The sequence below is a fragment of the Osmerus eperlanus genome, chromosome 2 (genome assembly GCF_963692335.1).
Source record: "Osmerus eperlanus chromosome 2, fOsmEpe2.1, whole genome shotgun sequence".
Taxonomy (NCBI): domain Eukaryota; kingdom Metazoa; phylum Chordata; class Actinopteri; order Osmeriformes; family Osmeridae; genus Osmerus; species Osmerus eperlanus.
Genome location: NC_085019.1, coordinates 23,471,640 through 23,483,262, shown reverse-complemented (window position 1 = coordinate 23,483,262; position 11,623 = coordinate 23,471,640). Strand labels below are relative to the sequence as shown.

The 11,623-nt window shown below is 45.8% G+C and overlaps 2 protein-coding genes across 2 annotated transcripts; one reads left to right on the top strand and one right to left on the bottom strand.

The window, feature by feature from the left end:
* Nucleotides 1-537: 537 nt before the first annotated feature.
* LOC134036144 (zinc finger protein 235-like) lies at nucleotides 538-4,582 on the bottom strand. The gene is made up of 2 exons (XM_062480939.1): nucleotides 4,517-4,582; nucleotides 538-2,935 (listed from the first exon to the last, which is right to left on the bottom strand). The coding sequence occupies exon 2, from the start codon at nucleotides 2,794-2,796 to the stop codon at nucleotides 1,411-1,413; it is 1,386 nt and encodes a 461-aa protein (XP_062336923.1). The 5' UTR covers nucleotides 2,797-2,935; nucleotides 4,517-4,582; the 3' UTR covers nucleotides 538-1,410.
* A 3,160-nt stretch (nucleotides 4,583-7,742) lies between these two features.
* On the top strand, nucleotides 7,743-10,306 carry LOC134038593 (immunoglobulin superfamily member 1-like). Its single transcript, XM_062484069.1, has 4 exons — nucleotides 7,743-7,801; nucleotides 8,176-8,549; nucleotides 8,658-8,951; nucleotides 9,738-10,306. The coding sequence occupies exons 1-4, from the start codon at nucleotides 7,743-7,745 to the stop codon at nucleotides 10,133-10,135; spliced, it is 1,125 nt and encodes a 374-aa protein (XP_062340053.1). The 3' UTR covers nucleotides 10,136-10,306.
* Nucleotides 10,307-11,623: the final 1,317 nt, after the last annotated feature.

Below are 11,623 nucleotides of genomic sequence, written 5' to 3'. Positions count from 1 at the left end.
AGAAACGTGGAAACACTCTTCCCCATTTAGGTGAATTATCACAAATAAATGATCCAACAAGACAGAAAGTAGGTCAGATAACTTTATTTGTTTATCACCTTTCAAATCAGTCTAAGGCCTTTACATTGATCAAATACAACAAAGCTAACAGAGACTGGAACCAAACTGTAGGGGGTTTAACCCTCGTGCTGCCTTCGGGTCACATGACCCAAAGGTTCATAACGAACCATCGTTGTGTTTACCCAATTTTACCCAATACAAAAACAAATAAAAATAATTTTCTTTTAACATTCGCAATGTGGGGGGTCTGAGACAGCCCAACGGTTAAAAGAAAATGCTTCACTTTGTTTTTGTATGCGGTAAAGTTGTCGTAATACGACGGTGGGTCACAATGACTGATGGGTCAGAACGACCCGAAGATAACACAAGGGTTAAATTGGCCAAAACAACCAAAACGAATTCCCCTATGGTTTAAAGGAATGTTAATACACCAAATGATGTCAATACCAAGAAATTGCAGTTATTTAACTCTATGGGTTAAATCAGAGAAAGAATGGTCAAAGGAAGGTTAAATGAAATATACATTTAATAACATTGCAAATGAATGAAATCAATTACAAGGCAAACATGTTACAAAATGAAGGCTTTAAATCTTACCTACTCTACCTTGATAATTTTAAATCAGAGAGAGAGTGAGTAAGAGTTGAGCAAGGAGAATGAGAAGGACAAGCCAGAGCTGAGGAGAAGTTCTCATGAGATCAAGAATCCACAGAACAATGCTTCACAATTCCCTTTATACCCAAGAACAACCAATCAGACCACATCTTGACCCTTACTTATCAACATATGACTAGCAAGGCTACAGTAACACAATGAGGTGTGAGAGCCATCAAGTAGAGACTCCGTCCAGTAACTCCAGATTTTAGCATATGAGAGGAGGGGGGCAGGGTGACACCCAGCCTTTCAAAGCGATGATAAGGAATGATGCAAATCAATGAAAACACTCAAAACATCATTAAACGATCAGCACTACAATGTAGTAAACAACAATAAAAAAATCATGTGTGTGTACTGTCATGTTGGACTGTAGATCTGGTGTTACTGCATGTGCTGTCATGTTGGACTGTAGATCTGGTGTTACTGCATGTGCTGTCATGTTGGACTGTAGATCTGGTGTTACTGCATGTGCTGTCATGTTGGACTGTAGATCTGGAGTTACTGCATGTGCTGTCATGTTGGACTGTAGATCTGGTGTTACTGCATGTGCTGTCATGTTGGACTGTAGATCTGGTGTTACTGCATGTGCTGTCATGTTGGACTGTAGATCTGGTGTTACTGCATGTGCTGTCATGTTGGACTGTATATCTGGTGTTACTGCATGTGCTGTCATGTTGGACTGTAGATCTGGTGTTACTGCATGTGCTGTCCCAGTAGGTGCAGGCCAGTAGTTCTTCCAGCTGTGGGTAACACAGAAGTTCTCTCAGGTGGTGACTGCTGGGACAGCTTGTCACCAGACATCACTGCTTTGGTTTGTTTTCTATTGTGGATACGCAGGTGACCCTTCAGATGGTCATTTGTTTTACCTGAATAGTCACAGTGTGGGCAGCTGTAGGGCTTCTCTCCTCTATGGATCCTGCTGTGCTTCTTCAGTCCACTAGAGGAAGAGAAGGCTTTATCACAGGGGTCACAGCTGTAGGGATTCTTTACAATGTGGGTCCTGCGGTGAGATCTTAAACTGCCAGCCAGGCTAAACGTTTTACCACAGAGGTCACAGCTGTAGGGCTTCGCTCCAGTATGGATCCTGCGGTGAACTCTGAAATGGGCAGCCTGGTTAAAACTTTGACCACAGAGGTCACAGCTGTAGGGCTTCTCTCCAGTGTGGATTCTGCGGTGTACTCTTAAAATGTCAGACCGGCTAAAGGTTTGACTACAGAGGTCACAGCTGTAGGGCTTCTCTCCAGTGTGGGTCCTGTGATGATATCTGAAATTGCCAGCCTGGCTAAAGGTTTTACCACAGAGGTCACAGCAGTAAGGCTTCTCTCCAGTGTGGGTAATGTGGTGATCTCTGAAATTGGCAGCCTGGCTAAAGGTTTTACCACAGAGGTCACAGCTGTAGGGCTTCTCTCCAGTGTGGGTCATGTGGTGATCTCTGAAATGGGCAGCCTGGCTAAAGGTTTTATCACAGAGGTCACAGCTGTAGGGCTTCTCCCCAGTGTGGATCCTGCGGTGAACTCTTAAACTGTCCGACCGGCTAAAGGTTTTACCACAAAGGTCACAGCTGTAGGGCTTCTCTCCAGTGTGGATCCTCCTGTGAACTGTGAAACTAGCAGAATTACTTAAGGTTTTACCACAGAGGTCACAGCTGTAGGGCTTTTCTTCAGTGTGGATCATGCTGTGAATTCTTAAACGGTCAGCCCGGCTAAAGGTTTGACCACAGAAGTCACAGCTGTAGGGCTTCTTTCCAATGTGGGTCCTGCGGTGATCTCTGAAATTGGCATTATGTCTAAAAGTTTTACCACAGATATCACAGTTGTAGGGCTTCTCTCCAGTGTGGATCCTGCGGTGAACTGGCAAAGCAGAAGCCTGGCTAAAGGTTTTACCACAGAGGTCACAGCTGTAGGGCTTCTCTCCAGTGTGGATCCTGCTGTGAGCTCTGAAATTGCCAGCCTGGCTAAAGGTTTTCCCACAGAGGTCACAGCTGTAGGGCTTCTCTCCTGTGTGGATCATCATGTGCTGCTTGAGGTTACTGGATGAGGAAAGGCTCTTCCCACAGGTGTCACAGTGATGTGTCTTCATAACAGGTCTCACTGTTCTGTTTGGTCTCTCTGGTTTAGTTTATCTCTGTGCTCTCTCTGGTTGAGTCTCTCTGGAGCCTTAAGATGTCCTCTCTGTCTCGTCTCCACCCACGATCAAGTATGATTGGCCAACAGAAGATCTGTTGGAAACAGTTCCAAGTTAATGAGCATTCAGCCTTCACATAAAGGGACATCTGTTGTCTGTCATTTTAGGTGCGTTCGACATGGACTGCGGCTGCATGAAACGACCGGCGAGAGTAGCCGCTTGCAGTCGGGGAGGAGTTGAAAACGGCTCTGTAAAGTCGGACATTCCAGCTTCTCGTGGTTTGCTGCGTTGACGTCAGTCATGGCCGATCAAGCGCTGTTTGCTTACTTTATTTATAATTAAACGTAGTCTTTCCGTTAGTGAAGAGGCGGACTAAAACCCTTTCTTCAACACATTTTTAATTCAATTAAACAGTTTGGTCCGGATTTGAGCGTTGGCGAAACTGAAGGTGTCAGAATAATAACAAAACACGCGTCAAAGTTGTTGTGTGTGAGTCTGGCCAATCATGAAATAGCTGTGTCGTCATTAGAACCTGTGCAGTTGCTCTTGAGAAAATGCGCTCGGCTACACAGCCGGCAGTTCTCGAATCGATCTCACGGTACTTTGATGGCTACGTCACAGTGACCTAGCCTCGGCGCCGTCTCAAGTCGGACAAAAAGTCTGACCAGAATTCACTGTTTCAAGTCAGCCGCCTGCAGTGCTGCATGAAGTCAGTCCATGTCGAACGCACCTAATGTCTACTCTGCAGTGTTTTCCCTACCATTATATTAGGAGGGTACACCTAGGGGAAACACTGCTCTGCATATAATGTTGATCATGTACATCCTCCCTATAGTCAGTTGGTTTTCTTTTACAAAAAGGCTACTGAAAATAAGGTGTCCAGTACTAAAGTGTCCATAAGTGTTGGCTGACAGATGGCACGATACACCTTGAGTCGGCTTGTTCAAAAGTTTTTTTTCTGTTGACAACAGGTGTGCTGTTGAAGTGACTGCAGAGGTGTGCGACCTCACCCAAGACTTAGTATACTAATGATAAATAACTATTAAAAAAACATTGTTTTATTCCAATCCCCGTTGCATACAATTGCTTTAATATAAGCCTGGATGGTACAGTTTAAATTTGTATGCTTTCAGACTTCTCTTGTGTACACCATCTGGTTACATCTGTGGGTTCTGTAATTAAGACAGAGTCGTTTGAGACTTTACTCCCATGCAATAGACTTGTACACCCAGTTCAACATGCAATAGACATGTTGAATTGGTCGTACAAGTTTAGTACACTCAGTTCACTGAGCAACACAAATCAACATATTTTTTCATTTGTAGGTAGAATAACAGTAGGCTACTCTTGCTAATTTAAAGACCGTTAAAAACATATTCAACACGTCACCTAGGGTCGGCAACGTTAACCTCAATAGTGCACGTTTTCAAATCTCACAAGCATTGTATCACAAACAGAACCGTATGTGTACAGGGCGCCAATACTGAAAAAGTTGCTCTTCAAATAAACCATCATGCTAGAGCTAGGCTAATTATACAAACATCCCTCCCATCCACCCTCACATCCATTAAACACTTGGTAATGAACACTCAAAAACAAAACTCATTATTCACTACTACTACGTAAAGTTTAGCTCTACTATGATATATGTATGTGATCTTCAAGACATACTAACCTGGGAAAAACAACAAACTAAATGTTCTCAGGAATGATAACAAGAACAGTTATTCTTCTTTGTCGAAGTTTTGGCAGACTGCAACCTACGCTGAAGTAGTGCATCACCGCCACCTACTGGTCGGGAGTGTGAGGCCGGCGGCCTTCACGGTCTCAAAAAAACCATAAAGAATGAAGACGACCATAATTGACTTAAACTTATAGGCCTTACAACAAGTTGAAACGGTCAAAACGACAAGTGTTAGAGAATGCCACATATTCACTTTCAACGTTATGATGAGTTATGATGATAAGTGAACCGTTAATGTGGAAGATTATGCACCGAAATGACTGTTGCCAATGTCTATAACGTTTTTGGAAATTAGAATGCTTTATTCCCATACATCCCTTACCAGTGAATGTTGAACCCTCTAGACCCAGGCAATTACGCATAACTTAAACAATGTCAGTCTTAATGAAAAATATGATGACGACAGAACTGGCTATAAGGAGGGTGAAACAGGGCGTGATTTACATGAGGCGTCCTAGTAGATTATTCCAATAAATACAACAACAAAAAAACGTCCTTCGTTTTGTGATACGGTTTTCAGTAACCTGTTAAACTGTCTGTTCGCAAAGTTCTGTTTTTAGTTTAGTCTGAGGATTAGGGTTAGACTGTGTGTCACCTCACTCCTCCTCCTCCAGCTCCACCTCGCCTCACTCCTCCTCCTCCACCTCGCTTCACTACTCCTCCTCCTCCACCTCGCCTCACTACTCCTCCTCCTAAACCACGCCTCACTCCTCCTCCTCCTCCACCTCGCCTCACTCCTCCTCCTACTCCTCCGCCTCGCCTCGCCTCACCCCTCCTCCTCCACCTCGCCTCACTCCTCCACCTCGCCTCACTCCTCCTCCACCTCGCCTCACTCCTCCTCCACCTCGCCTCACTACTCCTCCACCTCGCCTCACTCCTCCTCATCCACCTCGCCTCACTACTCCTCCACCTCGCCTCACTCCTCCTCATCCACCTCGCCTCACTACTCCTTCACCTCGCCTCACTACTCCTCCACCTCGCCTCACTCCTCCACCTCGCCTCACTCCTCATCCACCTCGCCTCACTACTCCTCCTCCTCCACCTCGCCTCACTATTCCTCCTCCACCTCGCCTCACTACTCCTCCTCCATCTCGCCTCACTCCTCCTCCTCCCCCTCACCTCACTACTCCTCCTCCACCTCGCCTCACTACTCCTCCTCCTCCACCTCGCCTCACTATTCCTCCTCCACCTCGCCTCACTACTCCTCCTCCAGCTCCACCTCGCCTCACTCCTCCTCCTCCACCTCGCCTCACTCCTCCTCCTCGACTTCGCCTCACTTCTCGTCCACCTCCCCTCACTCCTCCTCTTCCTCCACCTCGCCTCACTCCTCCTCCTCCACCTCACCTCACTACTCCTCCACCTCGCTTCACTATTCCTCCTCCTCCACCTCACCTCACTATTCCTCCTCCACCTCGCCTCACTATTCCTCCTCCACCTCGCCTCACTACTCCTCCTCCACCTCGTCTCACTACTCCTCCTCCACCTCGCCTCACTATTCCACCTCGCCTCACTACTCCTCCTCCTCCACCTCGCCTCACTACTCCTCCTCCTCGCCTCACTCCTCCTCCTCCACCTCGCCTCACTACTCCTCCACCTCGCCTCACTCCTCCTCCTCCACCTCGCCTCACTACTCCTCCTCCTCCACCTCGCCTCACTACTCCTCCACCTCGCCTCACTACTCTTCCTCCTCCTCCACCTCACCTCACTACTCTTCCTCCTCCTCCACCTCGCCTCACCCCTCCTCCTCCTCCACCTTGCCTCACTACTCCTCCTCCACCTCGCCTCACCCCTCCTCCTCCTCCACCTTGCCTCACTACTCCTCCTCCACCTCGCCTCACTACTCCTCCTCCACCTTGCCTCACTCCTCCTCCTCCACCTTGCCTCACTCCTCCTCCACCTCTCCTCACTCCTCCTCCTCCACCTCGCCTCACTACTCCTGCCTGGACAGACCACACCCACCCTCAGCAGCTCATGAGAGGCTGCACCAGTTAGATGTTGCACTTGTGATATGATGCTGTTTTTGCTGCGCTGCACTGGCCTATGTAATACTGTAGATGAGATGTTACTCTTGCACCCTGATTGTCGAGTCCCTTCTCTACCACAGGCCAGCTTGAAGCTACTGAGATGATGAGGCTCCCAGAAGAGGGGTGTGGTGGACCAATGGGAGGCTCAGTCGAGGGCTCTGACAGTGGCCCAGAATGTGACGTTGTGATGCACGACCAGTCCTGAACTGTAAACTGCATTTCCTTAGAGAGTGTAGATGAAGAGTTGTGGGTTATGAGTTGGAGAGAAGTGACATATTATGCGTCCTCATTCTGCAAAATGTGTGAAAAAGGAAAGGGCATCTTCTCTAACAGTAAGCTGCAGACCATTTCCTTAGAGAGTGTAGATGAAAAACAGGAGGCTTTGATGTGGTGTGTAAATTTAAACAAGCACAGTGAGTTCCCGTTTATAGGAAAACAGTCTGTAACTTAGATCTTCGTATAACTTCATCTGTCATCAAGATGTTAAGACACCTTCTCTCTGTGATAATAGGTGAGTTTGAGGATTGTAAATGCTTTGTATCATACTTTAAGCTGTTTCCTGTAACCTCCCTTTTGTCCAAATGTTGGCTATTTTCTTTGCTAATGTCATCAAAGGCACCTCAGAAACTAACTTGCAACTCCTACGGTTTCAGAACACATTCTCTTTCTTTATTCACACTGCAAAACCTGTAAGCTCATAATAACTAATCATTTTGCAATTAAATTTGAATGGGCATTATTGCAGTGCACTTGCATTACTGAGTCAAATTTTTCAAAGCTGGTTTATCCTATTTAATTAGACTAATCGAGGCAATGGGTAACATTAACTTTTGGTGTATAAATATCTATAGGGTGTGTACCCTCTAGTCAGACAAATAACCGTTTTAAATAAACAGTGCCAGTTTTCATATACATTTAGTCATTTACATATACATAATCCATAAAATGACATAAAAACAGGATTGGCAACCATCTTTCAGTATTTCAAACGTGTTGTCAAAGTGTGAGAGCTGATGTCGTGCATCAGTATTAGTCAACGTTCACACCACAGTCTTGGGCTGATAACTGCTCTAATTAATAATTCTGGGGAGGGAAGAAATAAGTAATCTCATGGGCACCTTGTCAGATTAGATATGAACTGGCTCAATCTGACTGATCTCTGTCTCTACAGTGTCCGGGTTGTGCAGAACAGGTGAGCACAATCAATAGTTTTATAGATTTAACCCTTGTGTTATCTTCGGGTCATTCTGACCCATCAGTCATTGTGACCCACCGTCGTATTGCGACAAATTTACCGCATACAAAGACAAAGTGAAGCATTTTCTTTTAACAGCTAGGCTGTCTCAGACCCCCAACATTGCGATGGTTAAAAGAAAATTATTTTAATTTGTTTTTGTATTGGGTAAAATTGGGTAAACACAACGATGGTTCGTTATGAACCTTTGGGTCATGTGACCCGAAGGCAGCACAAGGGTTAATAGCATGCAGTTTTTAATTTGTACCGTTTTATAGTCTCCAGCAATGGCTGTGATATAATATGAATTGGTTTTTGTGTGATCCTTCCAGTCAGTTTGTAGATTGTGTTATCTACCATAACTATGCTTCCTTCTGTCTCTACCTGACAGGCAGTGCCCAGGTCAGACTGGTGAATGGAAGGGGACATTGCTCTGGCAGAGTGGAGGTCTATTACAACAACGAGTGGGGAACAGTGTGTGATGATGGCTGGGGTTTGAATGATGCTGAGGTGGTGTGTAGACAGCTGGGCTGTGGAAGAGCTCTAAGTGCCCCAACAAATGCTCACTTTGGTCATGGCAGTGGGAAGATCTGGTTGGATGATGTTGGATGTTCTGGTGGTGAGAACAGTCTGACACAGTGCTCACATATAGGATATGGAGTACATAACTGTGGTCATGGAGAGGATGCTGGTGTTAACTGCACTGGTAAGGAAAAAGCTCAGCTCATGGCTTACTGACAGGCTTCATGACAGCCTACTAGACATCTAATCTATCCCTTCCTCCCGTAGCAACAAGGTGTTTTTCTCTCAACAGACACAACACCCCATCTCTCCATCTTCCCGGCCCACTCTGCCTTCTCTCCTGGAGAGGACATCGTCTTCACCTGCTCAGTCCCCTCCCAGTACAGAACTTCAGCCACAGTTCACCTCCACAGGTCTGGAGCATCCATCAGATCTGAGACGATTGGTTCAGGACAGTCCAGAAGCACCTTCACCCTGCCCAGTGTGGACTCATCAAACCAGGGGAACTACAGCTGTCACTACCAGACTCAGATCAATGGCCAGACCATCACCAGCCCCTACAGTGACTCAGTCAGCATCATCATAGGTAATCGGCCAGTTAAACATTTCATTACATATCAGCTCATGGAGGTTTTGGATTGTTAGAAGGATATTGTTACTTTTACTGGTAATAAAAGAGACACTGACTGTCTCTCCACCTTCAAGAAAAGGCTCAAGACGCACTTGTTCCGGGAGTACAACGGTACTTAGGAATGGTTCGCTTGACCCGATGTTAGTTTCCTCAAGGATCACAATGACTCTTGCTTAGAGACTTGTTGCTCTTGTGGTTAGTGGTAACTGACTTAAATTTTTGTACTCGCTGTGATATATTGTTTTATTATTGTTGCTTGCTTTTTTTCCACAGGTACACTTGCACTTATAGCAGCTCATGTTGTTTAATTGTAACTTGTTTAACTACATGCTCTTATGGTTCTTCCCTTTGGCACTTATTTTGGTTGTTCACAATGTGTGCTTCATGTTTTGGCTACTCGCAATGTTTTGTGGCTATCTCGTTGTTATGATCAGTGACCTATGCACTTTGTAAAGCTCTCTCTTGGAAGTCGCTTTGGATAAAAGCGTCTGCTAAATGAATAAATGTAAATGTAAATAAAAGGCCTTTTCTGAAAACAAACATCATGTCAACATCAGGCTCCCCAGTAATTCATTGGATAAGTGCCTGTATCATGTAGGCCTGGGCCCTTTGCTGGCTGCTCTCCCCCCCCTCTCTCTCCCTGCCTTTCCTGTCACACTTAACTTAAAAACTGTCCAATAGAGCATGAAAAAAAGCAGTGATTGACAGTAAAAAAGTCTGTGTTTCTGTGTTTCCTCCCAGTGAGTCTTCCCCCGCCCAGCATCTCCCTCACCTCCTCCCAGACCCTGCCCCTCTGGTTGGCCCGGGGATCAGAGATCAGAGGACACAGCTTCTCCATCACCTGCTCCGTCTCCTCCCAGTATCCCGGAGGTTTCTTCTCTCTGCTCTCCTCAGGTTCCAGCAGAACCAACCCCCAGCCCGCCTTCAACCAGTCCGCCTCCTTCCCCAGCGCGGAGGACGCGCACCAGGGCAACTATAGCTGTGTGTACAGGGTCAACGTCTCCGGGCGGATGTTCTCCTCCAACTCCACTGAGGAGCTTTCAGTCACTGTCAGAGGTAAGGGAAGGATGGCTTTGTTACCTGACACACCTGTGTGGATTCCTTCTCCCTCCAAGGACCTTGGGATGTGTGTTTTTTAGCAGTCGGTGTAATTTAACCAGCTGCACTTCGTATAGAACGAATACTTTTGCGTTTGGAAATGTGTTGTCTTCGTGGGAAGTCTAGCGAGATGTTTGTGTGTCATGAATTACCGAAGCTTGGCAGGGGTCTGGTCGTGTGGAGGCTGTGTCTGGTGGAGTTTGAGATGGTGGTCGTTTGTCCATCCGTTTGTCCATCCGTTTGTCCATCTGTCCATCTGCTGGTCGGCCTGGTGGCTCTCTTCCTGGTCTGCAGGAGAAGGAGGAGAGGACACACTCTCCAGAAGACCAGCTTTAGAACGCGTAAGCAAAGCAAACGTCCATCTCCACTGTGTTTTGGTTATCTCGTTGACGTGCTGGAAATCTCCGTACCTAAGAAGCCAACCTCTCTCCATTTAGACACTGTAACCGTCTCAAATACTGTACCTGCTGCCATGTTAACCATTTAGGTGACGAAAACCAATATGAAGGCAGAACGGCAGTAGGGAATGAAGAGGAGGAAGAGGAGAACGACTATGTCAATGCTGAGGACGACTACGTGAATGTGGAGGGCTTGACCTGTCACGACGACTATGACGATCAATTCAACGACCAAACGTACGTTAAGATCCCATATAGTCTGTTCACCCTGTCACGACTATAAAGGTCTTAAAGACACATTAGATTTATCTGTGACAGAATGTGTAACTGTAATCACAGTCAGAGTGATTGATTTGAACACAACATTTTTGACGTCTTGTGTTTATTAAGGGACCGCAAAGCTTCAGGTACCGGGAACCAATATGTGGAAGAGGCGTCTGATGAAGAGGAAGATCATGATGATGACTATGAAAGTATTGATGATGTTTCTGATGCCAAGAACCAACATGGAACCATCAATGAGGAAGAAGATGATGACTATGTAAATGTTGATATTTCTTAGGGGAATGTTTCTGATGCCAAGAACCAATATGGGAGCATCCAGGGGTGTCGTTAGACCCTTTTTACTGGGGCACATGCCCCAGTATAAATCTGCTGTGCCCCAGTAAAATCAAAAGTTTGACTTTTAACAATTTACTTTATTAGTCAGTGCATTCATTTATATTGATAATCCCGGAAAAAATTTGAACGCAGTATCCCAATCAACACTTGTAAAATCAAAGCAGCTTAACCGGAGACACAAACCGATGCCCGCAGAATTCCATGTAAGGAATTGCTTCCATGCTTCAGGTTGCTTTGCGTTGTCTTGTCCAAAGAAATTCAGAGCCCAGTTCCAGAAAAGCTTATTTGAATTTGTAAAATCAACTCGGAGTACGTCCACTCAGAGGCGGGTTTGTCAATGTTGTGGCCCCAATCAAAGCTCAGTTTAGGTTTAAAAAATATATATATATATAAAAAAACAATGAAAACACTTTGAGGGCGCTCATTGAGAGCCCCAAGTTTGAACTGCCAGGTAAAAGAATTCCGTAATGTAGGCACGTAACAGATCTTCATCCACTTCCATAGGCTTCC

What these genes read in the sequence shown, in the direction of transcription:
- LOC134036144 (XM_062480939.1), bottom strand. Translation starts at nt 2,796, where the DNA reads ATGAAGACACATCACTGTGACACCTGTGGGAAGAGCCTTTCCTCATCC.
- LOC134038593 (XM_062484069.1), top strand. Translation starts at nt 7,743, where the DNA reads ATGAACTGGCTCAATCTGACTGATCTCTGTCTCTACAGTGTCCGGGTT. An exon ending in GTCCGGGTTGTGCAGAACAG is followed by an intron (nt 7,802 to 8,175) that starts GTGAGCACAATC and finishes TGATCCTTCCAG; the next exon opens with TCAGTTTGTAGATTGTGTTA. An exon ending in CTCAGTCAGCATCATCATAG is followed by an intron (nt 8,952 to 9,737) that starts GTAATCGGCCAG and finishes GTTTCCTCCCAG; the next exon opens with TGAGTCTTCCCCCGCCCAGC.